At 43.2% G+C, this 24,855-nt stretch overlaps 2 protein-coding genes and 1 long non-coding RNA gene across 4 annotated transcripts; 2 read left to right on the top strand and 1 right to left on the bottom strand.

The window, feature by feature from the left end:
* Positions 1-3,934: 3,934 nt before the first annotated feature.
* On the top strand, positions 3,935-8,915 carry LOC122888318. Its single transcript, XR_006380677.1, has 3 exons — positions 3,935-4,165; positions 7,528-7,734; positions 8,855-8,915. It is a non-coding gene; the product is annotated as an uncharacterized LOC122888318 (long non-coding RNA).
* A 524-nt stretch (positions 8,916-9,439) lies between these two features.
* Positions 9,440-13,432, top strand: LOC122888317 (cysteine-rich and transmembrane domain-containing protein 1-like). Of its 2 annotated transcripts, XM_044222637.1 has the most exons (4): positions 9,440-9,640; positions 9,970-10,013; positions 12,203-12,386; positions 13,017-13,432. In XM_044222637.1, exons 1-4 carry the CDS (start codon positions 9,571-9,573, stop codon positions 13,136-13,138), a joined length of 420 nt encoding a protein of 139 aa, XP_044078572.1. In that variant the 5' UTR covers positions 9,440-9,570; the 3' UTR covers positions 13,139-13,432. The 2 variants fall into 2 exon arrangements, with proteins under 2 accessions (XP_044078572.1, XP_044078571.1); XM_044222636.1 differs by lacking the exon at positions 9,440-9,640 and having other exon boundaries at positions 9,727-10,013.
* Positions 13,433-15,951: 2,519 nt separating this feature from the next.
* LOC122888698 (hepatitis A virus cellular receptor 1 homolog) lies at positions 15,952-23,629 on the bottom strand. Its single transcript, XM_044223441.1, is given in 6 exon segments — positions 15,952-16,474; positions 16,914-17,010; positions 20,770-20,882; positions 22,131-22,386; positions 22,388-22,479; positions 23,130-23,629. Coding segments are annotated over 6 exon segments (672 nt in total). The 5' UTR covers positions 23,164-23,629; the 3' UTR covers positions 15,952-16,394.
* Positions 23,630-24,855: the final 1,226 nt, after the last annotated feature.

The following is a 24,855-nucleotide window of genomic DNA, read 5'->3' as shown; positions in this document are numbered from 1 at the left end:
TCTGCCGTTGTTGTGGTTGTTGTCAGCTGACTGATCAATAATAACACAATGATAGGATGTGTTGTGTAGTTTAGCTTTATGTCCTGTTCGCCTAACAGCTTCATTCTGTCTGCGTTTCTGTCTGTGGGGGAGGGGCCCTGATTTTAACATCACCTGCTAAGTCACATGACGTAAGTTACATGACATTAAACACGTGATTAATGTTGTGAAATGGTAAAAGTCCTGTGCTTGTTTGACCCATCCACCACCCCGGCCTCCTCCCTACGAGGACTTTGTCGCTCTTTATACTTCGGCACCTGACTTTAGGTCGCGGCCTAACAATAAACGTAAATATGGGTCGTAATAAGCTGCTTTATTAACAGGCTATGTCCCACAGTCCTTTAAAGTAGCTGTAGTTAAACATCTTCTTAAAAAGCCCGCTCTTGATCCTGGGGTTTTAGCCAACTACAGACCTGTATCTAACCTTCCCTTTCGCTCTAAGATCTTTGAGAAAGCAGTCGCCAATCAGTTGTGTGACTTTCTAAATAACAATATCCTTTATTTATTTATTTATCCTTTAACTCCCACATGAAACAAACTTCAAGGACTGCCTTCTTTCACCTACGTAACATTGCAAAAATCAGGCACATCCTGTCTCAAAATGATGCCGAAAAACTAGCGCATGCATTTGTTACTTCCAGGCTGGACTACTGCAATTCCTTATTATCCGGCTGCCTGAATAAGTCCCTTAAGACTCTCCAGTTGATCCAGATCGCTGCGGCACGTGTACTGACAAGAACTAGGAAAAGAGATCAAATTTCTCCAATATTAGCTTCTCTGCACTGGCTCCCTGTAAAATCCAGGATAGGATTTAAAATCCTTCTCCTCACCTACAAAGCTCTTAATGGTCAGGCACCATCGTATCTTAAAGATCTCATAATACCTTATTACCCGACTAGAACACTGCGCTCCCAGGATGCAGGGTTACTTGTGGTTCCTAAAATCTCCAAAAGTAGACCGGGAGCCAGAGCCTTCAAGTATCAAGCTCCTCTCCTGTGGAACCAGGTCCCAGTTTGGGTTCAGGAGGCAGACACCATCTCCACATTTAAGAGTAGGCTAAAGACTTTGCTCTGTGATAAAGCTTATAGTTAGGGCTGGCTCAGGTGAGTCCTGAACCATCCCTTAGTTATGCTGCTGTAGGCCTAGACTGCCGGGAGACTTCCCATGATGCACCTCTTTCCTCTCTCCTCCTCTCCCTCTCTGTCTGTCTGCATTTTTATCCCATTACTGCATGTTACTAACTCGACATCTTCTCTCTCCCGTAGTTCTGTGCTTTCTCGTTTCTCTCCTCTCTCCTTCTGTCGCTTTCAGCAGGTATTTCTGCCTCCGGAGCTGCAGAGTCTGGATCTGTGGTTGTGGGCCACCTGCCGCCCCCGTGTTCCTGCAGAGTCTGGATCTGTGGTTGTGGGCCACCTGCCGCCCCCGTGTTCCTGCAGAGTCTGGATCTGTGGTTGTGGGCCACCTGCTGCCCCCGTGTTCCTGCAGAGTCTGGATCTGTGGTTGTGGGCCGCCTGCTGCCCCGTGTTCCTGCAGAGTCTGGATCTGTGGTTGTGGGCCGCCTGCTGCCCCCGTGTTCCTGCAGAGTCTGGATCTGTGGTTGTGGGCCGCCTGCTGCCCCCGTGTTCCTGCTCGACAGCTGCTGCTACAGTTGTTGTTATTGGCTCTGTTACTGATACTGACATTATTCTTCCTATAGCTGTCATTCCTATTATTATTAATTTATTAATATTAACACTACCATTACATTATTATTTTAAAATTCTAGGTAGATTGTGGATTTCTCTCTCTCTCTCATATTGAGTCTGGTTCTGCTCGAGGTTTCTGCCTCTTAAAGGAAGTTTTTTCTTGCCACTGTCGCTTGCTCAATAATATTATAAAGAGTACGGTCTAGACCTGCTCTATAGGAAAAGTGTAATAAGATAACTTCTTTTGTGAATTGGCGCTATTTAAATAAAATTTAATTGAACTGAATTGAATTAAATTAAAGTGAACTGAATTGCTTGCACAATCGAACTATACGGCCGTTTTTCTGCCGATTTTGTCCCCAGTTTGTTGACACGTCTGTAGTTCCTTGCAGCAGGTGGGAGAAAACCTTTCTTGACTCTTAGTTACGGTCTGAACCGGTCTGAACAAAATGATGTGAACGCAGCATTAGTTCTGTTGGTTAAACTCAGTCTCTCTGATGATTATATGGTTCAGTTCAGGAAACAAAAGAAAACTTTACAGCAACTTCTCGCACTTCACAACTCTTCAGCCTTCAAATCATCACTGTGTTCATTCAGAGCTCCTGTATGACTCAGTGTCTTCAGGGAATTCAACACAGATGAATCTGACAAATTCGAAAGGTTATATTTTTGTTTATAAGTGTTGAAAAAACTGGAAAGTTTTGGTTCAAGTCTAAATGTTGAGCTTTTGGCAGCTTTTTATAAAGAGTTTATATGTTGTAATGAATCATTTCTTTAATAAATAATTTACTAATGTTTTATCTTTCTATCTGATGAGAAATCCAATAAATACATATTTACACTTTTATAATCCATCAAATCTGTAGGTGTAAATACTAATTAACAGCGTTGTAATGTAACTAAGTACATTTACACAATTACTGTACTTAAGTACAGTAATTGTGTAAATGTGTGTGGGTATTTCCATTCTGCTACTCGCTACAATTCAGAGGCAAATATTTTGAACTTTTTACATTTAATTGGTTACTTTAGTTTTGTTGCAGATTATTGATACAAATATAATCAACAAATAAATGATGTATTATTACAGATGAAGCTGCCCAGCAGAATATGAATTATTGATTAAAATGAGCTCCACCTTCACCAGCTGCAGCATTAAAGTGATGAACACACTGATGCATCAGTAATTATAACTGAGTAATATAATATCATAGAAAAGGTTTCAGTCGTAGTCATCTGGACACTGTGAGGAAAACTGCAAAGAACGGTGAGACTAGCCACTTCACAAAAGACTTTATCAGCACAGACGACACGCTAACTCAGGATTGCAGAGCGCCGTGCGTTTGCATCTAAAAGCTACAAACCGCACATTTGAAGACAGCGAGGTGAAGATTCTTAGCAGAGAGAAGAGTTGGTTTGAAAGAGGAGTCAAAGAAGCCATTTTTGTGAAAAAAGAAAACCCCTCTTTGAACAGAAATGGTGGTCTGAGATTCAACCTGCCCAAAGTCTATCAGAGTGTATTAACACCGTGGTCAAGCCAATCACATGCTAATCAGGCACTTAACAGTGATGAGGGAGGTGCAGCCAGAAAACAATAGGCCTGATTACTGATTACTGGGCCATCATGGAAACTATTAGGTCAGTTTCAGGTGAAACTAGCTAATCAACAGATACTCAGGTAGACTCCTTCCTGAGGGCGGGGCTTATGCAACACAGATTATCTTAAATTTCTAGTTCCCGTCCCATTTTTTCACAATTGAGAATGACTTCCGGATGGGAGCCGAAACGTCTTGATTCTGAAAACAGCGTCCAGACGACTACGACTGAAACCTTTTCTACGATAGATCACTCCTGGACGAATGAGGGACGACACCGTCTGAGTAATATAATATATATTATTGTGAAATGGGCCATTCTTCCACCGCTGGGTGACAACAACAACCAGCCACAACTGTCTTATAACGGATCAATAAAGCTTTACATGACTCATCAGTCATCAGTAAAGTCATTAGTTGCACTAAATGTTGCCTGATTCTAAAGTGACGTGTTTCCACTGTGTTGTTGTTGCGTTTACTTCAGTTCAAACTGGTTTTAGTCCAAACGCTGGAGGCTGTTTGATTTCTTCACCAGGTGACAGAAAAACCACTGGAGGCTTCAGGTGAGAGGGGGGGCGGTCTGACCGTTACCATGGTTACCGTGTTACTGTGGAGGCTGGAGATGTTAGAAAGTAGATATAGGCTTATTGTAATGAATCGATCTGTCTTTAAGTGAAAGGAGGGTCAGCGGGCAGAAGTGCTGGGAGGCGTTCCTCCGACCTCAGCCTGTCCTCGCGCTCAATCCATCCATCCATCAATCGGTCAACTAGTCAGTCAGCTGGAGAGAGAGGCAGAGAACCGAGCGGAGAGAACATGTACAGTTTGAATTTCGGCTTGAACTAGAAGGTAAGTTCAGAGTCTGTCACACGCTCCAGACTCCACTGAAAAAACGACAGTTTAAACATTCTTTCATTTACAGTGATGCTACACCGCTCACACTAAGTGCTTTGTGTTGGTTCGTTTCACACTCAGTTCGGCTTTCAGATAGTTCAACAAGTAGCAGCAGTTTCCAATAAAGTCCCATTGGTTTGAACCGGGGACACTGTGCGCTCTTTACGCTGAATTCTGACGATGAGTTTAGAAAAACTGGCCGAACTGAAGAGCTGATACTTTGAATTAATAAAATATCATAAATGTTATTCCTAATCTTCCTATTCTTACTGGTGCGCCTGAAAACATTAAACTGCAGGAGTTATGAACGGAGTCTGGCATAACCAGCGACCGGGACATCCACTAAGGCTACTGTGCAAACTATGCTCTTGATTTGAGTCACATTTCAATATTGTAAATAATGTCTAATGGTTCGTTATAATAACTCATAATAATAATTCGTATCTTCTGTAGCAGTAATAATTAACATAATAATAAGCAGCTGGATTTGATCCAATAAAGCTCTAAATGTTTGAACATTTTAATTTGAGGTTTCTTTAAGTGAACTGTCGCTTAATCCTGCAAATTAAAGGGAAACTGTGGCCTGAGATGAAATTTAAAGGAGTTAAATAATATAAAGAGTCAAAGGTCAATGAGATCACTATGAACTGACGCCTTATTAATAAAACTGAATTGAATCTAAGTTTATAAAAACTTTTGTGTGTTTAGATTATGGGATGATTTTAAAGCTGTTGAACAGATGTTTGTGTGTTCAAGCTGTCACACATTCCAAACTCCATTGGAAAAGTTAACATCTTAAACTTATCGGTTAAAGTACTGTGAAGCTTTCTAATGGATCTTTATGTTTATGATTGATTGACAGGTCCATTTGTTTATGTCCTAACCTTTTTTTAATCACGAACACATGACGTCACTTTCCCAGTCTAAATTCAGCTGTAATTCTGCTTCAACGCGTTGGTTGAAACCTTTTCTGCACGTTGTTCTTTTTGGGTCCAGTGTTTTTCAGTCAGTGAATATGTGTGAAATGAAATGAAGCGACTTCTTGTTGTCGCCAGACTGGTTTAACTGGAAAAGTGTTTACTGGGTTGTTTTCTCAAAACAAACAAAAAGTCTGTTTGACAAAAAAGTCGAGTCAACAATAAAACGGAGAGAGGTCTGCCTGTCTCGTCGCTGCGGTTGCCACGGAAACCAGTAGATTAGATTACAGCTGGTATGAGAGCAGCTGACCAGGCATTAGACGGATCCCTGAGAGGAGATTGTTCACAAGGTTCACGTGACTGGAAAGTTCAGTTCAACAGAACTTCTGTTATTTGCAACCTGAAATCATTTGTTTCTTCAACTAAAGATTATTTTCATTATCGATTCATCTTCAGCCCGTTTTCTCAGTGGATCAGCAGGTTGTTTGTTCTGTTCGTCCAATCGTTTAAAACTCCAGGAGATTCAGTAGAGATAAAGTGGTGAAACTGAGAAATAAAACAGGAAATCTGAGACATTTCAGAAACCGCAACCAGTTTCCTCTTTTTACTTGAAAAATGACTTTAAAGATTAATTGATCATCAAAATCCGCTAATTATTTCAGCTCCACTTCTGTGACACATTCTCAGGTTACTTAATGTTTATTTTTCTGTTTATTAAACACAAACAAAATCATGTCACAACTTAGTCATTTTAGTCCAAACAAATATAAATCCATGTCTTTAATGTTGTCGAGGAAGGTGAAGCTACTTTTAACTACTGCTCCAGTTTATCTACCAGTGCATCATATTTTATAAATCATGTTAGATTCGATTAGATTCAACTGTATTGTCGTTACACATGCAGCAGTATTATGAGAATATTTTACAGGTGGTGCTGTGGACATTACATACAGATGGCGTTACTATGAACAGAAGTATACTGATGGATCTGTACAGTAATGAACTGGACCGGGCAGAACAGCAGTGCAGTGAATATGAAGTAGTGCAGTTTATGGAAATAGTGAACAGTGCAGTAGATGAGTTACTGCAGTATTCAGTACAGAGTACTGGAGTCCAGATGATGCAGTGTATGTATAAATAAACAGTCCGGTAGTGGAAGTGAACATGTGGTACATGTAGCAAAAACAATATAGCAGCATTGAAGTTAAGGTGTATGAGGGACAGTGGAGTCAGCGGGGGGCAGAGTTCAGCAGGAGGACAGCTCTGGGAAAAAAGCTGTTTCTCAGCCTGCTGGTCCTGGTCCGGAGGCCCCTGAGGAGAAACCAGTCTCTGGGCGGGGGGGAGAGGAGTCCTTAAGAAAGCTGCGGGCTCGACGCAGACAGCGTTTCCTCTGGACGTCCTCTGTGGCTGGAAGTGGATTCCCTGTGATGCCCCGGGCAGGTTTCACCCCCCGCTCCAGAGCCCAGCGCTCTGCAGCAGAGCAGCTCCCATACCAGACTGAGACTCAGCTGGTCCGGATGCTCTCTACTGTGCAGCAACAGAAGTTCACCAGGACAGCCGGTTCTTCTTCAGTGTCCTCAGGAAGAAGAGGTGCTGGTGAGCCTTCTTGACCAGGCAGGAGGTGTTGGTGGTCCCGGACGTGTTCTCCGAAATACAGGTCCCCAGGAACTTGAAGCTGGAGACACACTCAGCAGCCATCCCGTTAATGTGGATGGGGTCATGTGTGCCTCCTCTCTCCTTCCTGAAGTCCACGATGAGCTCCTTTGTCTTGGAGGTGTTAAGGAGCAAGTTATTGTCTGAGCACCATGTGGCCAGGTGCTGGACCTCCTCCCTGTAGCCCGTCTCATCGTTGTTGCTGATGAGACCAATCACCATAGTATCGTCTGCAAACTTGATGATGGCGTTAGATCCATGCACAGGCCTGCAGTCGAGTGTGAGGAGCGAGTAGAGGAAGGGGCTCAGCACACAGCCCTGTGGTACGCCAGTGTTGAGTGTGATGGTGGTGGAGCAGTTGTGGCCTGACCTGACAAGCTGAGGTCTGTTTGTCAGGAAGTCCATAATCCAATTGCAAATGGAGGCGTTAATGCCCAGGTTTCTTGGAAGAGATGACAGTGTTGAATGCAGAGCTGAAGTCAACAAACAGCATTCGTGCACAAGTGTTCGTATTGTCCAGGTGTGTGAGTACAGAGTGCAGTGCCATGGAGACTGCATCCTCTGGGCTCCTGTTGGTATTTCTAAATGTAATATCCAGATGAGTAAATGTAGTGGAGTAAAAGTATAAAGTAGCACAGCAGCACTGTAACCTCCTATAGTCATCACGTGTATGAACATGTATTAGCTGCTTAATAACAGAGTATAATTCAGCTGTAATCAGATGGGAGTGTTTATTTACTGCAACAGCGTTGGAGGAGTGAAGTGAAAGGAGGGTCAGCGGGCAGAAGTGCTGGGAGGCGTTCCTCCGACCTCAGCCTGTCCTCGAGCGCTGCCAGCTGTTTCCTCGCGCTCAATCCATCAGTCAATCGGTCAACTAGTCAGTCAGCTGGAGAGAGAGGCAGAGAACCGAGCGGAGAGAACATGTACAGTTTGAATTTCGTCTTGAACTAGAAGGTAAGTTCAGAGTCTGTCACTCGCTCCAGACTCCACTGAAAAAACGACAGTTTAAACATTCTTTCATTTACAGTGATGCTACACCGCTCACACTAAGTGCTTTGTGTTGGTTCGTTTCACACTCAGTTCGGCTTTCAGATAGTTCAACAAGTAGCAGCAGTTTCCAATAAAGTCCCATTGGTTTGAACCGGGGACACTGTGCCCTCTTTACGCTGAATTCTGACGATGTAAAAGTGTTGAAATCTTTCAGATTCGCGCAGCGTGGCGTATTTGATGTTGGCCGAACTGAAGAGTTCAGCAGAAACAGCTGAAATAATAAAAAAATGTGTCTTTAGAGAAGAAGTTAGAACAAATACTGAACATTGATGAACACACTCTTAGATCTGCTCACAGCTACATTATAGTGAGTTATTAACGTTTAGTCTAAACCAGTGGTTCTCAAAGTGGGGCCCTTGTGGGGCTTCCAGGGGTCCCCAGAAAAAAGGGATGCGAGAGTGTGTTCATAGGTTTCACACTCAAAGTGTTCAATGGATGTTCATCAACACACACTTTGTCTGTGTGTGTGTGTGTGTGTGTGTGTGTGTGTGTGTGTGTGTGTGTGTGGACATGTATTACTCATGTTGTGAGGACATAAATCTGTTTACACAGTCACATTGTGGGGACTCGCCTTCCTTTTGGGGACAAAACTCAAGTCCCCACAACGTTCATCGTTACGTTTTAGTGTGCAGACTTGGTTTGTGGTTAGTCTCAGTGTCCTCAGAAGTGATGGAAACAGCTGTGTGTGTGTGTGTGTGTGTGTCCTTTATTGTGGTACTCTTGTGTAAAAGTGCAACGTTTGTCCTGATGGTGGCGCTACAGGAAACATCAGGTCATTAATATCACTGAAAGCATCAGTCTGGTGTTTCTTATTGAGTTTTAGCGTCACTGTGACGGGACTCATGTCCACGCCCGGAATGTTTTGAGAAAAAAGTCATAATTTTAGAAAAACTAGAAATTTCCAGAAAGTCTGAATTTTACATTTGTTCCTGCCGAGCTAAACAATACAACCTTTAACAACAGATCACAAATACACTGTTTCATTTACTTTCTTTACTCTGGTGACCATTTCTGCTTTCCTCAGATTCCATCCATCCATCATCCATCCATCATCCATTATCCATCCATCATCCATCTATCATCCATCATCCATCCATCATCCATCATCCATCCATCATCCATCCATCATCCATCCATCATCCATCATCCATCATCATCCATCATCCATCCATCATCCATCTATCATCCATCATCCATCCATCATCCATCGTCCATCATCCATCATCCATCCATCATCCATCCATCATCCATCGTCTTTCATCCATCATCCATCCATCATCCATCCATCACCCATCGTCCATCTATCATCCATCCATCATCCATCCATCATCCATCGTCCATCATCCATCCATTGTCCATCATCCATCCATCATCCATCCATCATCCATCCATCATCCATCCATCGTCCATCCATCATCCATCCATCATTCATCCATCATCCATCCATTATCCATCCATTATCCATCATCCATCCATCGTCCATCCATCATCCACCATCCATCCCTCATCCATCCATCATCCATCCATCATCCATCAACCATCCATCATCCATCCATCATCCATCCATCCATCATCCATCCATCCATCATCCATCCATCATCCATCAACCATCCATCATCCATCCATCATCCATCATCCATCATCCATCCATCGTCCATCATCCATCCATCATCCATCCATCCATCATCCATCCATCGCCCATCCATCCATCATCCATCCATCGTCCATCCCTCGGTCCAGATGAGTGACCACCCTCCCCCGTACCTCCCCCACCCCCCCGGCGGCCCCTCGGCTCCCGGCTTCCATTCAGGTTCGTCCGTTACAGGTTAAAAGGAATATTTGGATTTAAATCCTCAAACTTCAGGTGTTACAACCTGACAGACTCACCTGTTCATTATGACGGAGTGTTAAAATATTATAATATTATGACTTTATTCTCGTACACTTGTGATTTAATTCTGAAATTATTCTTGAGATGTTGTCTTGACGTCGCCGTTATTGGAGTCTTATTGACATTATTTGTGAAAATGTTCAGATTTGGGAAACAGTGCAGGTTATGTGGGACTGTTACCATGGAAACAGTCAGTTTTACTCGGCTCAATCACTGCCCTGATCACGTGACTTCTCGTCCCACTGCAGCTTTCAGCTCTCAGCCTGCAGCCTTCCCCGGCTCACCATACCAGGTACCCAGCATGCACTGCTGCAGCAGCAGCTTCCTGTCTGACAGTTTGAACACATCCAAGCGTGAACATCATGGAATCATTTTGATGATGATGAGGACTGCGTCCTCATGTCCTCAGTATCCTCATGTCCTCATGTCCTCATGTATTCTCATGTCCTCTGTATCCTCATGTCCTATGTATCCTCATGTCCTCTGTATCCTCATGTCCTCATGTCCTAATGTGTCCTCATGTCCTCTATGTCCTCTATGTCCTCATGTCCTCTGTATCCTCGTGTCCTAATGTGTCCTCATGTCCTAATGTGTCCTTCTGAGAAAGTGTGCTGGTGTGATGGTGGCGCTGCAGTCACCTGATTGTATTTCACATTTAATACTTTGTTGAAATGTAAAAATATTTTTGTCTTTTCAGGTTTTCAGAGTGAAGCTCAGTGTTTGTTAATTAAAGCTTTAATTTAATGGTAGAAAAGATTTCAGTCGTAGTCGTCTGGACACTGTTTTCAGAATCAAGACGTTTCGGCTCCCATCCGGAAGTCATTCTCAATTGTGAAAATGGTCTGCGAACTCAGAAATTTAAGCTACTCTGTGTTGCTTAGGCCCTGCCCTCAGGGAGGAGTCTTCCTCTGTACTGTTAAGTACCTGATTAGCATATGATTGGCTTGACCATGGTGTTTCTGTTTAAACAGAAATGGTGGTCTGAGATTCAATTTGCCAACTGTTTACCACAGTGTATTAACACCATGGTCAAGCCAATCATATGCTAATCAGGTACTTAACAGTGATGAGGGAGGTGCAGCCAGAAAACAATAGGCCTGATTACTGATTACTGGGCCATCATGGAAACAATTAGGTCAGTTTCAGGTGAAACTAGGCAGAGTAAACAGCAGACACTCAGGTAGACTTCTCCCTGAGGGCGGGGCTTAAGCAACACAGAGTAGCTTAAATTTCTGAGTTCTCAGACCATTTTCACAATTGAGAATGACTTCCGGATGGGAGCCGAAACTTCTTGATTCTATAAACAGTGTCCAGATGACTACGACTGAAACCTTTTTCTACGATGGAACACTCCTAGACGAATGACGGACTACACCATCTTACTTTTAAGTTAATGAACTTTTCAACCTGGGTCACATGACCATCAGTGTTACTATGACAAATAATAATAAAATAATAATAATAATAAAACTTTATTTATAGAGCACTTATCAAAACAAAGTACAAAGTGCTTCACAACAAGAAAAATAAAATAACACAGTGAATGACGAAATATAAAGAAATAAAACACATGAAATACAGAAAAGCAATAAAATAAACAGTAAAATAAACAGCCAGTTCACGTAAAATCAGGATATGCTTTCAGATAAAAATGTGTTTTGAGACAAGATTTAAACGAAGACACTGACTCAGACAACCTAATTTCTTCAGGCAAGTTGTTCCAGAGCCTCGGGGCCCTGATAGCAAAAGCTCTGTCCCCTTTAGTTTTCATCCTGGACTCAGGAACAGACAGGAGACCCCTGCCCGAAGATCTCAAACTACGTGAAGGTTCATAAGGGATTACAAGGTCTAAAATATAGTCTGGAGCCATGAAGAGCCTTAAAAGGAATCAACAAGATCTTAAAATCAATCCTAAAACCAACAGGGAGCCAGTGTAAAGAGGCTAAAACAGGTGTGATGTGGTCGCACCTCTGGGTCCTGGTTTACAGCCGAGCAGCTGAGTCCTGTACAGTCTGCAGTCGTGTCAGAGCTTTTTGATTAAGACGAGTGAACAGGCTGTTACAGTAATCAAGGCGTGAGGAGATAAAAGCATGCACAACAGTTTCTGCATCACTAAGATTTAAAATAGATCGTATTTTTGCAATGTTTCTGAGGTGATAGAAACATGATTGGACAAGCTTAGTGATATGTTGCTCAAAACATAAATTGCTATCAAACAGGACACCAAGATTTCGTGCAACAGGCTTGATATGTTGTGACAGGTTACCAGTGGATGGCAGTATTTGTTTAGTGATGTGTTGGGGCCCAATAACAAGGATTTCAGTTTTATTTGAGTTGAGCTGAAGAAAATTTATCGACATCCAATTTTTTATGTCAGACAGGCAGTCCTGCAGAGAACTCAGCGTACTGAGGTCAGTGGGCTTGACAGGGAGGTACAACTGTGTGTCATCCGCATAACAATCACATCTGTCTCCTCTCCAGACCTTCCCTCAGACCTACACAGGCGGAGGAGACCACTCCTACTACCAGGGACCATCGGAGCCACCGGGACCCCCAGGGCCCTACCTGGCTCAGCCCGGTTACCAGGGGTACCAGAGCGGGTCCCCCGGGACCTCCCATCCCTGGGACGGCCCGAAGACGTACGGAGAGCCGCCACGACACACAGGTAGGTCAAAGGTCAGCGAGTCCAGACACACAAGGCCTTTCTCATTTCTCAGTTTGTACCTCCTCTGCTCCTCTCCTCCATGCCCCTCTCCTCTCTTCCTCTCCTCCTCTTCTTGCTCCTCCTCGCTACTCGCCTCCTCTCCTCGTTCTTCTCCTCCTTTCCTCACTCTTCTCCTCCTCTTCTTGCTCCTCCTCGCTACTCGCCTCCTCTCCTCACTCTTCTCCTCCTCTTCATGCTCCTCCTCGCTCCTCTCCTCCTCTCCTCCTCTCCTTGCCTCCTCTCCTCGCTCCTTGCTCCTCTCCTCCTTTCCTCGCTCTTCTCCTCCTCTTCTTGCTCCTCCTCTCCTCGCACTTCTCCTCCTCTTCATGCTCCTCCTCGCTCCTCTCCTCCTCTCCTCGCTCCTCTCCTCGCGTCATAGTCCCTCCCACCAGAGATGTGAGCGGAGGAGGTGCAGAAGAGAAGAGACTTGAGGAGAGAGGAGTCGAAGCAACAGACATTTAACGAAATCGTCGCTTCGGAGCCGTCGTTTTAAAGCGACGTCATCATTTGTCCACTGTCTCCAAACAGGAAATGAAACAAACAAAAAAAGGGCAGCAGCGTGATGTCAGTAACCCTCTCTCTCTCTCTCAGTGTTTGTGGTCGAGCAGCAGCGTGGCGTCGACGACAGCGGCGCTGAAAAATCGTGTCTGGCGGCGTGTTTGGCTGCTCTGTGCTGCTGCTGCCTCTTGGACATGTTGACTGGCCACCACTGAGTCTCTGCTTTCCCATCATGCAGCTGGGAAATGTTTCATCATCCTGATTTCCCCCCGAGAGTCTTTAAAGGTTCAGCTCTCCGATTGGACCGTGTGCAGAACTGTAACCATGGTCACAGACAGTCCCTCCATCTAACAGGTTCATATGTTTCATGTGTTTTTATGTTTCTTCACTGTTGACGAGGTCAATAAAGAGCTTCATTTGCATGATGAAGAGTTGGAACATCACCTTCATCTTCAGATGAAGCGCGATTTGTTTTGTGGCAATAAGAGAAATAAAAATATAAAGTAAGACTTTTGTTTCAACAATGTTTCTGTCTGCTGTGCATTTCCACTTATGTTTGTGTGATGAGACGTTTCAAGCGCAGAACAGAGACAGGAAGTAAAAGTACACAAGACACACGAGGCAGCACACTTACAAAATAAAACAGGAAACAACAAAACCCAAGACCCAAAACCATGACAGTAGCAAGGTGATTAATCAATAAATTAGCTAAAATAAATAAATGAATTACTATTATTACATGTTAAATAAGTTGTAATAAATACATACAAATCATTACAATGGCTGAGGGGGTTCAGACCTATGCAGAACAACAGTGGGGACAGAACATCTCCTTGGTATATGCCACATTTGATGGATACTTGTGCAAGTGGCTTGCCATTGGCCTCAAGGGTGATTTTCCACAGCCTCATCGAGTTTGCAATGAAGTCTCTTAGAGTCCTGTTGATGTTGTACATCTCCAAGCATTCAGTGATCCATGTGTGCGGCATTGAGTCATATGCTTTCTTGTAATCAATCCAGGCAGTGCACAGGTTGGTGTGTCGGGCTCTGCGGTCTTGGGTGACTGTTCTGTCAACCAGGAGTTGGTGTTTGGCTCCTCTGGTTCCTTTGCCAATGCCCTTCTGTGCTTTGCTCATGTATTGATCCATGTCGTAGAAAAGGTTTCAGTCATAGTCATCTGGACACTGTTTTCAGAATCAAGACGTTTCGGCTCCCATCCGGAAGTCATTCTCAATTGTGAAAAAATCTACTTAGAATCTTCTTCTAGAGAGAAGAGTTGGTTTGAACGGGGCGTCAAGGAAGCCATTTTTGTGAAAAAAGAGAACCCCTCTTTGAACAGAAATGGTGGTCTGAGATTTAATCTGCCCAAAGTCTATCAGAGTGTATTATCACCTTGGTCACATGCTAATCAGGTACTTAACAGTGATGAAGTAGATGCAGCCAGAAAACAATAGGCCTGATTACTGATTAATGGGCCATCTTGGAACCATTAGGTCAGTTTCAGGTGAAACTAGCTATTAACAGATACTCAGGCAGATTCCTCCCCTGAGGGCGGGGCTTATGTAACACAGAGTAGCTTAAATTTCCAGTTCCCATCCAATTTTTTCACAACTGAGAATGACTTCCGGATGGGAGCCGAAACGTCTTGATTCTGAAAACAGTGTCCAGATGACTACGACTGAAACCTTTTCTACGATAGAACACTCCTGGACGAATGAGCGACTACACCGTCTTATATTGATCCATGTGTCCACTTATCTTAGCCGCGATGATGCCTGACATGAGCTTCCATGTTGTGGAGAGACAGGTTATTGGCCGATAGTTGGATGGGACTGTACCCTTTGCGGGATCCTTCAGGATCAGGATTGTGCGCCCTTCGGTAAGCCATTCAGGGTGCGTCCCATCTCTTAGCAGCTGGTTCATTTGTGCTGCTAGGCGCTCATGGAGTGCAGTGAGCTTCTTTAGCCAGTAGGTGTGGATCCTGTCAGGGCCCGGTGCTGTCCAGTTCTTCATACCTGAGACTCTTTCTTGGATGTCTACCGCTGTGATGGTGACTGGATTCTGTTCAGGGAGGTTGCTGTGGTCCTTTCTCAGAGCCGTCAGCCACTGTGCATCGCTGTTGTGTGATGCCTCCCTCTCCCATATGTTTTTCCAGTACTGCTCCGTTTCCAGCCTTGGTGGGTCTGCTCTGCTGTTATGACCCTGCCATTGAGCGTACACTTTCGCAGGTTGAGTTGCGAACAGCCGGTTTATTATTCTGGCTTCATTATCTCTCGTGTATCTCTTTAGGCGGCTGGCCAAGGCTTGGAACCTTTGTTTGGCAGTTTCGAGTGCTTCAGGTATGGGCATCTGGTTGTACTTCTTGGGTACTTGCTTTCTCATTGCACCTCTCTCAGCCTCTGTCAGTTGGCTCACTTCTCTCCGGGCCTCCTTGATTTTTGCCTCCAACCTTCGTTTCCATGGTGGGTATTGTCTCTCATGGCTCCCATGGTTGCTCTTGTAGCCAAGCATCTCTAGGATCACTGCTGCTGAGGCGTATATCAGCTCATTGGTTTCAGTGATGGTTGTGGTAGGGATCGCTCTCAATGCTGCATTCACATCTTCTAGGAGACTTTCTGATCTGCGCCTGAGCAGACACAGCTGAGGGCACAACCAGCTGCTATATAACTCTGTATCATGACACATTGTTGTGCTTTTAACCAAAGTTCACTTTAAGTGCGGCTTTAACTGCTGCTGTTTGTTAAACTGAAAAAGTGAAAGTCCAAGAAAAAACTCTTCACCCTCTGAAAGCAGATATTTACACCACAAAGCTTCGAGACAGATCTTAAAATCAACCACTGGGAAAGAAAATAGAAACATGTTCAGTTTGTGTGATGTAACTAAATTAAAGTTTAATAATTAAAAAAACATGTTTAAAAATATATAATTTCTGTGATCGATCGATGTCAAAATGATTTCATTGATGCATCCAGTTCAAACATCAGGGATCAATCGATCACCAACATTTTCTGTAACGTTTCTTTTTTTTTTTTCTTATTTATATCTTTATTTAATTATTTTACAATTGAGTCACAGTTGCCATTAAACACAAAATATTCAACCATATAAACAAGCTTGTGTGTTTATCACAGATACAGACACTGAACTGGTTTTCAGACTCAGCAGGTGAAGCAGAACATTATGTGAAAACATTAAAATAAGATATTTTACATGTTGCAGTCTAACGTCCGTTGGAGATAGTTGTGACCACTTTCAGAAGATGATTAATAAAGAAAATATTTCTTACTGCGGATTAATTAATTTTATCACCACATTGAGTTTGAGAAATAAACAGCTATAATTTTCAGAGCAGCAGATTTTTTTAAAAATGACAAAAACTTTAATTTAAGAAACATTTACATTAACATGTATTAAGAAATAAAAATAAAAAGCTTTAACAACAATAAAGACTTGTTGTTGGGTCTCTGGTCTCTACACAGAGCTGCCTCCCCCCTCCACTGATTGGTCCAGCCTCCTGTCAGTCTCTGATCTCTGGTTACACCTCCAACCTCCTGCAGACACATGACATTTAAATGAATAAATAAATAAGTGATGAATTTTAAATGACTGTAGTTCTGTTTCCTTAAAGCTGTACAGTTAATAAAATGTGAAGTTCAGTTCAGCTGCAGTGAGTATGATGGTCCTCATATTTATGTTGTAATCATATAATTTGGCCTCTTGAGGGCGACATTCAACATAACAGGTGTGTGTGTGTGTGTGTGTGTGTGTGTGTTTCATGTTCTTATATCCCCGTATATCTACGGGGTAGAGATGGTTTGTTGAGGGTTAAGACTTAGTTTTAGGGTTGAGGTTACAGTTAGGATAAGGTTAGGGGTTAGGGAAATCATTATGTCATGGTCAGGGGACTGTCCCCCACGGGGATAGTGAAACAAACGTCTGTGTGTGTGTGTGTGTGTGTGTGTGTGTGTGTGTGTGTGTGTGTGTACTGACTGTAAGCAGCAGTCAGCAGCAGTGCAGGTATGAAGGTGATGAAGGAGAATCGCACTGTGTTTCCAATGAAGCTCTGCAGACTGTTGACCTGCTGCTGCTGGACAGGTGTGTCAACACAAACATTTTCACAGGTGTGCGCTCTGAACAGAACTGAAACGTTAATGTTGAAATCACCTCAACTTCTGGAGAGAAACATAACAAAATGTATTAATTTGAAATATTTTTTCCTATTATTTTGTAATTTATCAATAATACCATATTTATTTTATATAGTTACTGAACATGCATTGTTAGATTGATGTAGAGTTTCAACATTTGGTTCCAGGTTGGTGAAAATACCTGGATTCACTGAGCTCTGACACTAATGTGTAACAGGGTTTGCACAGAACAAAGGCAGTTTGGTAAGAGTCCAATATCTATAATTTTAATCCAAAAACAGGTAGGAAAACAAAGAAGCAAACCTGACCAGGTAAGGGGCAGGCGAGGAATCAAAGTGCGGGATATCAGGCAGGTAGGCTCAAGAAGGAAATGAGAACGCTCGAATGCTTAACTCGATGCAAAAGACAATCTGGCAGAGGACTAGTGGAAGTGGACAGGTATATATGCTACTGAGGTAATCAGAGGGAATGGGGAGCAGGTCTGGACTATGTTAACACAATAGAGTATAGTATGACTACATTCATTATTTTATGTTAGTATATTCATGTAATAGTATACTATATACCTCTAGTATAATATTAATTCCTATTGGACAATACAACAGTTTAATGTTCCTTCATTAAATCCTTGGGCAAGAAAAAATGTCCACACTGGTGGTTTGTCTCGTCAATAATCAGAAACATTCATGCAGAACGAGTTCAACATTTGAAACTTTACTGCAGCACGTCAACCTTTTTTTAATGTCCCGCCCCATCCAGGCTGTGATTGGGCGGTTCGCAAAAAGTGACATTAACGAGCGCATCGACTTTACGAAAAGTTGGACATGTTTCAACAAAAGGCGCCGATATAGCTCAACAGCCAGCTAGCCAAGCCCAAACCCTGCTTATCTTATCCCTGTTGTCTTCTGTCGTACTGCTCCAGCTGCAGAACCTTGACCAACAGTTGAACTGGTGTCACTGGGCTCACTGGGCTGCTCTCTCTGCTGCCTTCAGGCTCACTGGGCTGCTCTCTCTGCTGCCTTCAGGCTCACTGGGCTCACTGGGCTGCTCTCTCTGCTGCCTTCAGGCTCACTGGGCTCACTGGGCTGCTCTCTCTGCTGCCTTCAGGCTCACTGGGCTCACTGGGCTCTCTCTGCTGCCTCAGGCTCACTGGGCTGCTCTCTCTCTCAGGCTCACTGCTGCCTTCAGGCTCACTGGGCTGCTCTCTCCGCTGCCTTCAGGCTCACTGGGCTGCTCTCTCTGCTGCCCTCAGGCTCACTGGGCTGCTCTCTCCGCTGCCTTCAGGCTCACTGGGCTGCTCTCTCTGCTGCCTTCAGGCTCACTGGGCTGAGATGATTGACAGGTAATGGCGCCAAATGAATAATTTGTTAATTTAAAACATTTGGCTGCATCAGCCTCATGGGACTTCAGCCTCTTCTCTCTCAGCTTTTCAGCACCACCTTTACATTTTCTCTCTTTGTATTTGTCCATCTTGCTCCACTCCTTGTTATCCATGTGATGTCACCACAGAGAAGGGAAAGGGGCGGGGCCCAGGTGAAGTTAGAATCAGCTGGAGCAACAGTAATTGGCTGGGAGAGAGAGGCTGACAGAAGTTATACCCAACCGCAGTGTCGCAGTGCCGGCAGCCCCCTCGCCTGGGCCAATCAGCCACACTCGTGCGCAGTAGACGATTTGAGGTGAGACAAGGGGGGGCGCCATCCCCCTTCTGAGCAAAATGACCAAAACCTGTCCGCCTTGTTAACCTGCTCAAAAGCTGTTCTGCGCTTTATCTCGTAGTGGCGCTTCACATTGCTGCTTTTATTAATCGCCAGGATCTCGGACCATATGGGAAACACTGGTTTTGAGCTGCCTGTGGGAAGACTGAACATGTAAGAGTCCATTCTGGATTAAAAGCTCTGTTTCCGCTGTCTACTTTTCTCTTTTAGAGCACGGCAAGTGCAATTATTTCTCCAGCTCGTCTCATCTCTACCCTGTGTGTGTGTTCCTCACTCACTGACTCGAGTTGCAGTGGTTATCAGAATGCACAGATTTGATTGGCTGAGTAGCATCATGTGAGTTTCCTGCTAAACCAGCACCGTAAAGGCTAGAAAAGCTGTGCCATTTAAAATAGAAACACTCCGTGAAAATGTAATAATTCTCAATAATTTATCAATATTCTCTACAGCAGACGGGGGAAAGAGAAAGTGCGGCAGCAGCATGACAGGGGCCGGGTCAAAAATCAACAGAGCTTGGACCAAAAGTGCCCTTGAATGCTCATAAATTTTTCTTCCCTTTTTTGCTGTTCTCACTTGTTACTTTTCAAATAAAATTGAGTATTTATTTGACAATATAACGTAATAATTATACATTATGTCAGAGTTCAGTAAATGCCCCTAAATACTCTTCGTGCCGGGGGGGCATCCCCCCTGTTAAAAATGAACAAATCGCCTACTGCTGGTGCGTAATCAAAGACACATCTCTCGCTCTTGTTTTTGTATAACTTTGGCGCTCTGTTTTTGCAGATGTGCTGTTAATGAAGGCCTGAGCCCAAAGGCCTGGGGGAGGGGGTTAAAGATACAACTGGGCCAGGCCAGTATCAAGCCCGGCCGTTGGCCCACCAGGGAAGTGCCCGGTACCTGACCCAGGGCTGGACTGACCCTGGAGAAACTGGAGGGAAAGAGTTTATAGGCGAGCAGGAGGGAGTGGCTGGGTCTTAAACTACAAGAGAGTTAGTGACAGCGACAAACCAGAATGAATGATCAGGAAGGATTCATGACAAAATGTATTTCTACGATCATACATCAATAAAAACATTTTATTATTATTATTTATGTCTATTACAGAAAGCATTGATCTGGGAGTTTAAGGAGGCTAATCAAATTGATAGGAATAGGCAAATTTCTATAATATGATTTTGGTGTTGTTTTCTATCTGACCTGTGTTTATTAGGTATACAAACACTGCTTGTGACTCCTCTACATGGCAATGAATAGGCTAGCTAAATAGGCTAGCTTGTTCGTCCTAGCCAATATGGGAGGAGTAGCAGCTCTCAAGCTACATGCTATATGTCTGCATATTTACAGTCTTTTTGATGAGTTGCCGCCTTTATTCAAAGTACATTTAGTAGAAAAAAGCCGGTGGGACTAATTTGATTTGTTGATCGATCTGGATAAAAAAAAAAACTGTGAAAGTGCTCTGACTTTCCTGCATCTCATTTTGTGAACGTCATGAGTGAATAATTTGATCTGACTTGTTTTGTGTTGTCGTCAGACCAGACAAAAGAAAAACAGACATGATACCTGTTGCCATAGTTTGTGACTCATGAAGCTGCTGAAGTCGAGGAGCAAAGTCTCAAGTTTTCTTTGAGTTTCAACACTCTGACTGAATAATTCAGATATTATTGCAGATATATGTTGCTAACCTAGCGTTAGCCTTTTGCTGATTACTAGTTAACCAATTCAAATAATGGTACATAATATTTCAGAATGTTAAAACTAAAAAAACTAACTTAAAACTTTTCCATTAATTTAATGAAACAGTTTTTAACTCATTTCTGTTGTGCTCCCTGTTTCTTTTGCAGCGTTTGTTCTAAATGCTGTGTAACTCTGAGCTTTCAGGGCCGACATGGAAAAACTTTAAACACAATCATTTCATTAATTCTGTGAGTAACTTGACCAAAGACTCCGATGAAACTCATGATAACATACAATATAACTGACCTCCTGAGCCAGTGTCACAATGAGGTCTGTGGGTTTGTTGCCTGTGACATCACTTCCTCTCCACATGATGACATCACGTCCTGTCTGTGCTGTGGTGGTTGTTGTGATGCGACCTGACAAACAGTTTTTCAAACAGAATTTCAAACTTCAATTCAATTTTATTCATAAAGCGCCAATTCATAACAGAAGTTATCTCATTGCACTTTTCCTATAGAGCAGGTCTAGACCGTACTCTCTCTAATATTATTAAGAGAGACCCAACAAATCCCACCATGAGTTAGCACTTGGCCACAGTGGCAAGAAAAACTTCCTTTAAGAGGCAGAAACCTCGAGCAGAACCAGACTCAATGGTGGGCGGCCATCAGAGAGAGAGAGACACAGAGAGAGAGAGAGAGAGAGAGGGAGAGAGGTTTGTAGAGAGAGAGGTTTTGGGGGTTTCGGTGATGTCAGTTTCCATCTACCCAGTCACGTCTCTACCTCAGTTTCCCCTCACATTAACCTCTCTCATGCTGTCGGTCAATATCTGACTGAACTGTCCGAACGAGGAGCTGTAGGTCTGAACACAGAGAGGAGGTCAGCTGTTGAATATCTGAAGCTAATACAGAAGTAACTCAGTTTGTTCTGAAACAACAAAACCTCTCAGGGAGGGAGGGTGGAGTGGATGGTTGGGTGTTAAAAGAGATGTTGTGGTTTGCCTAGTTTCTTTATACCCTGGTACACCATGTGAGCATTTTAAGAATGAAACTGAGTCTGAACTTAACGTCAGTGTTTGTTCTCTGTTAGACGTTAAGAAACAGCAGGATTCTCTCATGAACGATGAAACTGATGGAGGAGATTCTCTGTGCGAAGACGGGCAATCGCCAATCAAAGCTTCAACGGCAAAATACATTTTAAACTCCATCAGTGATGCAAACTGTTTCTCGCTGTTATACTCCAGCTGCCAAATATCACCCAACATTGTGTCTCGTTCAGTGCTGGAAAGTAATTCAGTACATTTACTCAAGTGCTGTACAAATTCTCACTTGAGTATTTCCAGTTTATGCAACTTTCTACTTCCACTCCACCACATCTCAGAGGGAAATATTGTACTTTATACTTCACCACATTTGTCTGACAGCTTTAGTTATTTTAAAGACATTTAGAAGTGACGTCTCAAAACTTCCTGCAGTTGAATAAAACAGCATAGATCCTGATTTCAGACTCAAATTTGAAATAAAGACCTTGGTGTGATCTTTAACGGTGATCTTAGCTTTGATAAACGTTTTCCACCTGTTGAACCTGCAAACTTCAACATGCTGCTGTCTGACACATTTCCTTTTTCAAGCAGCACAAACTGAATGATTTCTAAGTGAGTGTCTCACCTCTCTCAATGGCCACATCGAAGACATGTTTTTCATTATTGAACCACCCGGGTACCTCCACCCTGCACCCATACCGTCCAGCGTCTGTCTCTGTGAGGTTCAGTATCGTCAGAGAAACATCACCTGCATCCAGTCGTCCCAGTAGCTGATACCTGCTGGAAGCTCTGGTTTCTTCTTTCACTCGATGTCCGTCGGTGGAGACGAGCAGGTCGCCGCAGCCTGACAGTGGAATTTCTCCTCGACCCCAACAGACGAACAGTCGCTCCGTGTTTGCTGATGTCATATTTACAGGGCAGAGTGACGCTCTGACCTGTTTGACCAACGACTCTGCTGCTGACACGTTCACTGACTGCGGAGACACAAAGAAAGACGACCGCTCAGTTCAGGCCAAACACAGCAGCAGCAGTCTGCCTGTTGCCTCTGTCTTCTTGCTCTTATATAATACTTATACTTTTTAATCTGTTTTTGACGTTGTGTGTTGCTGAGCTGAATCCGTTTCACCACACCTGCTGCAGCTGTTCCAGATGTTACTTTGAGAAAAAGCTCTTGAGGCTCTTCGTATGTCACAGCTGAATCTGACGCTTTTATTGACTTTGACGAATGACGTTCCCTAGTACATCACTAACTCTAACTAACAGTAATATTAAAATGACGACTGCTGCAGGTGAAGAGTCAAAAGAATCTGTCACAAATAAATCACACGAACAAGAAACACGGCATTACTGTCAGTAAACGTAACTAACTGTTCTTTTCCTCAACTCCTCTTCATCTGTAAAACACTTCACACACAAGTCAGTGGATCCAAAGTGGTTTACAGCAGAGAGAGAAAACCAACAGAAAGACAGAAGACAATAAAGATAATAAGAATAAAAACACATACAGAGGCTTCACAAGACAAACGGAGTGAGAGAGTTTTTAAGCTTTTAACTTTCACGTGAAGGCAGTGATCCAGATGTAAAGTTGATATAAACGGATGCTGGAGAGTAAAGAGCAGCGTACCTGTGAGGAGAGCGAGCAGCAGAACGATCGGCATGATGAGGCGAGTCACACTGAGACACTGTCATCACACTCACACCACATTTAAACACACCAGGGCCACGCTGCACACTGTAAAAAATCCTCCCCTGCTGCTCGACACCAACAAAAACCCCCGTTTGGTTTGAGGAAATAAAGAAACTTTAAAGACATTTTCTAACAAAACGATGTTTATGCAAATCAGCACAAACTGCTCGCTCACGCTTTCTGTACGGTCAGCTGTCAGAAACCCTTCAGGAGGAAGTGGAGACTTCGACTTAAGAGACGAAGAATCAGAACTTTGTCTCTTTATTTTGATGAGATGTTGTGTCAGAAATTGGACCTCATAATCATATTAAAAAGCAAGCATTATCACCATAGCAACCACCTAATACAGAACGGTAACTACTTAGCAAAACCCTAGCAACCATCTAGTAATGCCTTAGCAACCACAAAGAGCTCCCTGATCACCACCGAGCCTTCGAAATGACGTGAATCACTTTGCTTATTTGAGTATTTTGGGTCCGTTCCGTTCGGCGATGTTTCCTCACTCACTCGCCGCAACCAATCCGACCTTTACAGTCCGTGACGCCTTCTTTACGAACGTTTCTCTGTTTGTAGCTACATTTCAACAACGTAGCATCTTTAACATCGTTATCCATGCCGTCATCGTCCCGTCCATTTACGCTGATGAATCCAAATTCTTTACGGAGTTATTATTTTGTATTAAAAATCTCGTGAGAATCTCGTAATTATGACCAATTAACTCAAAAGTATGAGTTTATGTTTTGATGCTGTGACTGAGCCTAAACTACGCTGAGCCCATTGATAAATCAGAATCAACCAGTTAAGACCTACTGAGTAAAAGATATTTGTGATAAATATTTAGTCACTGTAGCTTTTCATATGAACTTTTCAGGAATGAATACTGTGCTTTGGGCTTGACTTTATGACTCACATTATGACATTTTACAAATATGAGAAGGAAGTCCCTTCAGAGCAGCTGCCAGTGTCAACATGTGGGGCAGATGGTTGATAGAGCGCGGTCAGCACTTCCTGTTAGTGGCATTTGTTACCGGCTGCTTCTTGTATCTGAAGCGGACTCTGAGTTTCCGCTCAACATGGCCGACAGCTGAGCACCACACTGCAGGAAATATCTGCAGCTCGGACTGACAGAATATCTATGAATTTATAACAAATACTTTACTCACTTTAAAAGTAAATTAGTAAAATAGCCGTGTTTGTTTGTATGTTTCCTTGAAAATGTGCTTTAACTGAACTAAACTTTAATCATTTGTTCAAGGTCTTCTCATGACTTGTTATACAGTAAAACCAAACGTTCAATAAAGGAAACAAACTTTGATCAAACTTGTATATTTGTAATAACTTCATAATAAAAGATTTCACTAAAATTCTGCAGGATGGTTTTACAGTGTAGGGAGTCCTGTCACCGCAGGTTGCAATACCATTTCTAGCCACAGCATGTAAGTCTATGGGCTCGTGGCACTGTTTCCATGTATTGTACGTGTGTAGGCCTGCAGTGTGTAAAAATGTCTTAACTTAAAAACTAAATAAAATGAGGACATTTGTGACTATATGACAATAAATGCAGCCATTCACTATAAACTCCAGTGGATATCAAACATAATCAAACAGAAATACAGTAAATATTTAATGTAGTCTGATCCTATTTCAGTTTTATGTCCACTGA

This window comes from Siniperca chuatsi, linkage group LG14, assembly GCF_020085105.1.
Source record: "Siniperca chuatsi isolate FFG_IHB_CAS linkage group LG14, ASM2008510v1, whole genome shotgun sequence".
Taxonomy (NCBI): domain Eukaryota; kingdom Metazoa; phylum Chordata; class Actinopteri; order Centrarchiformes; family Sinipercidae; genus Siniperca; species Siniperca chuatsi.
This window is presented reverse-complemented; position numbering and strand designations above follow the sequence as displayed.

Coding starts and splice junctions, on each gene's coding strand:
- LOC122888317 (XM_044222636.1), top strand. CDS start 9,756: ATGACTTTATTCTCGTACACTTGTGATTTAATTCTGAAATTATTCTTG. Junction 10,014..12,202: donor TCCCCGGCTCACCATACCAG/GTACCCAGCATG, acceptor TCTCCTCTCCAG/ACCTTCCCTCAGACCTACAC. Junction 12,387..13,016: donor AGAGCCGCCACGACACACAG/GTAGGTCAAAGG, acceptor TCTCTCTCTCAG/TGTTTGTGGTCGAGCAGCAG.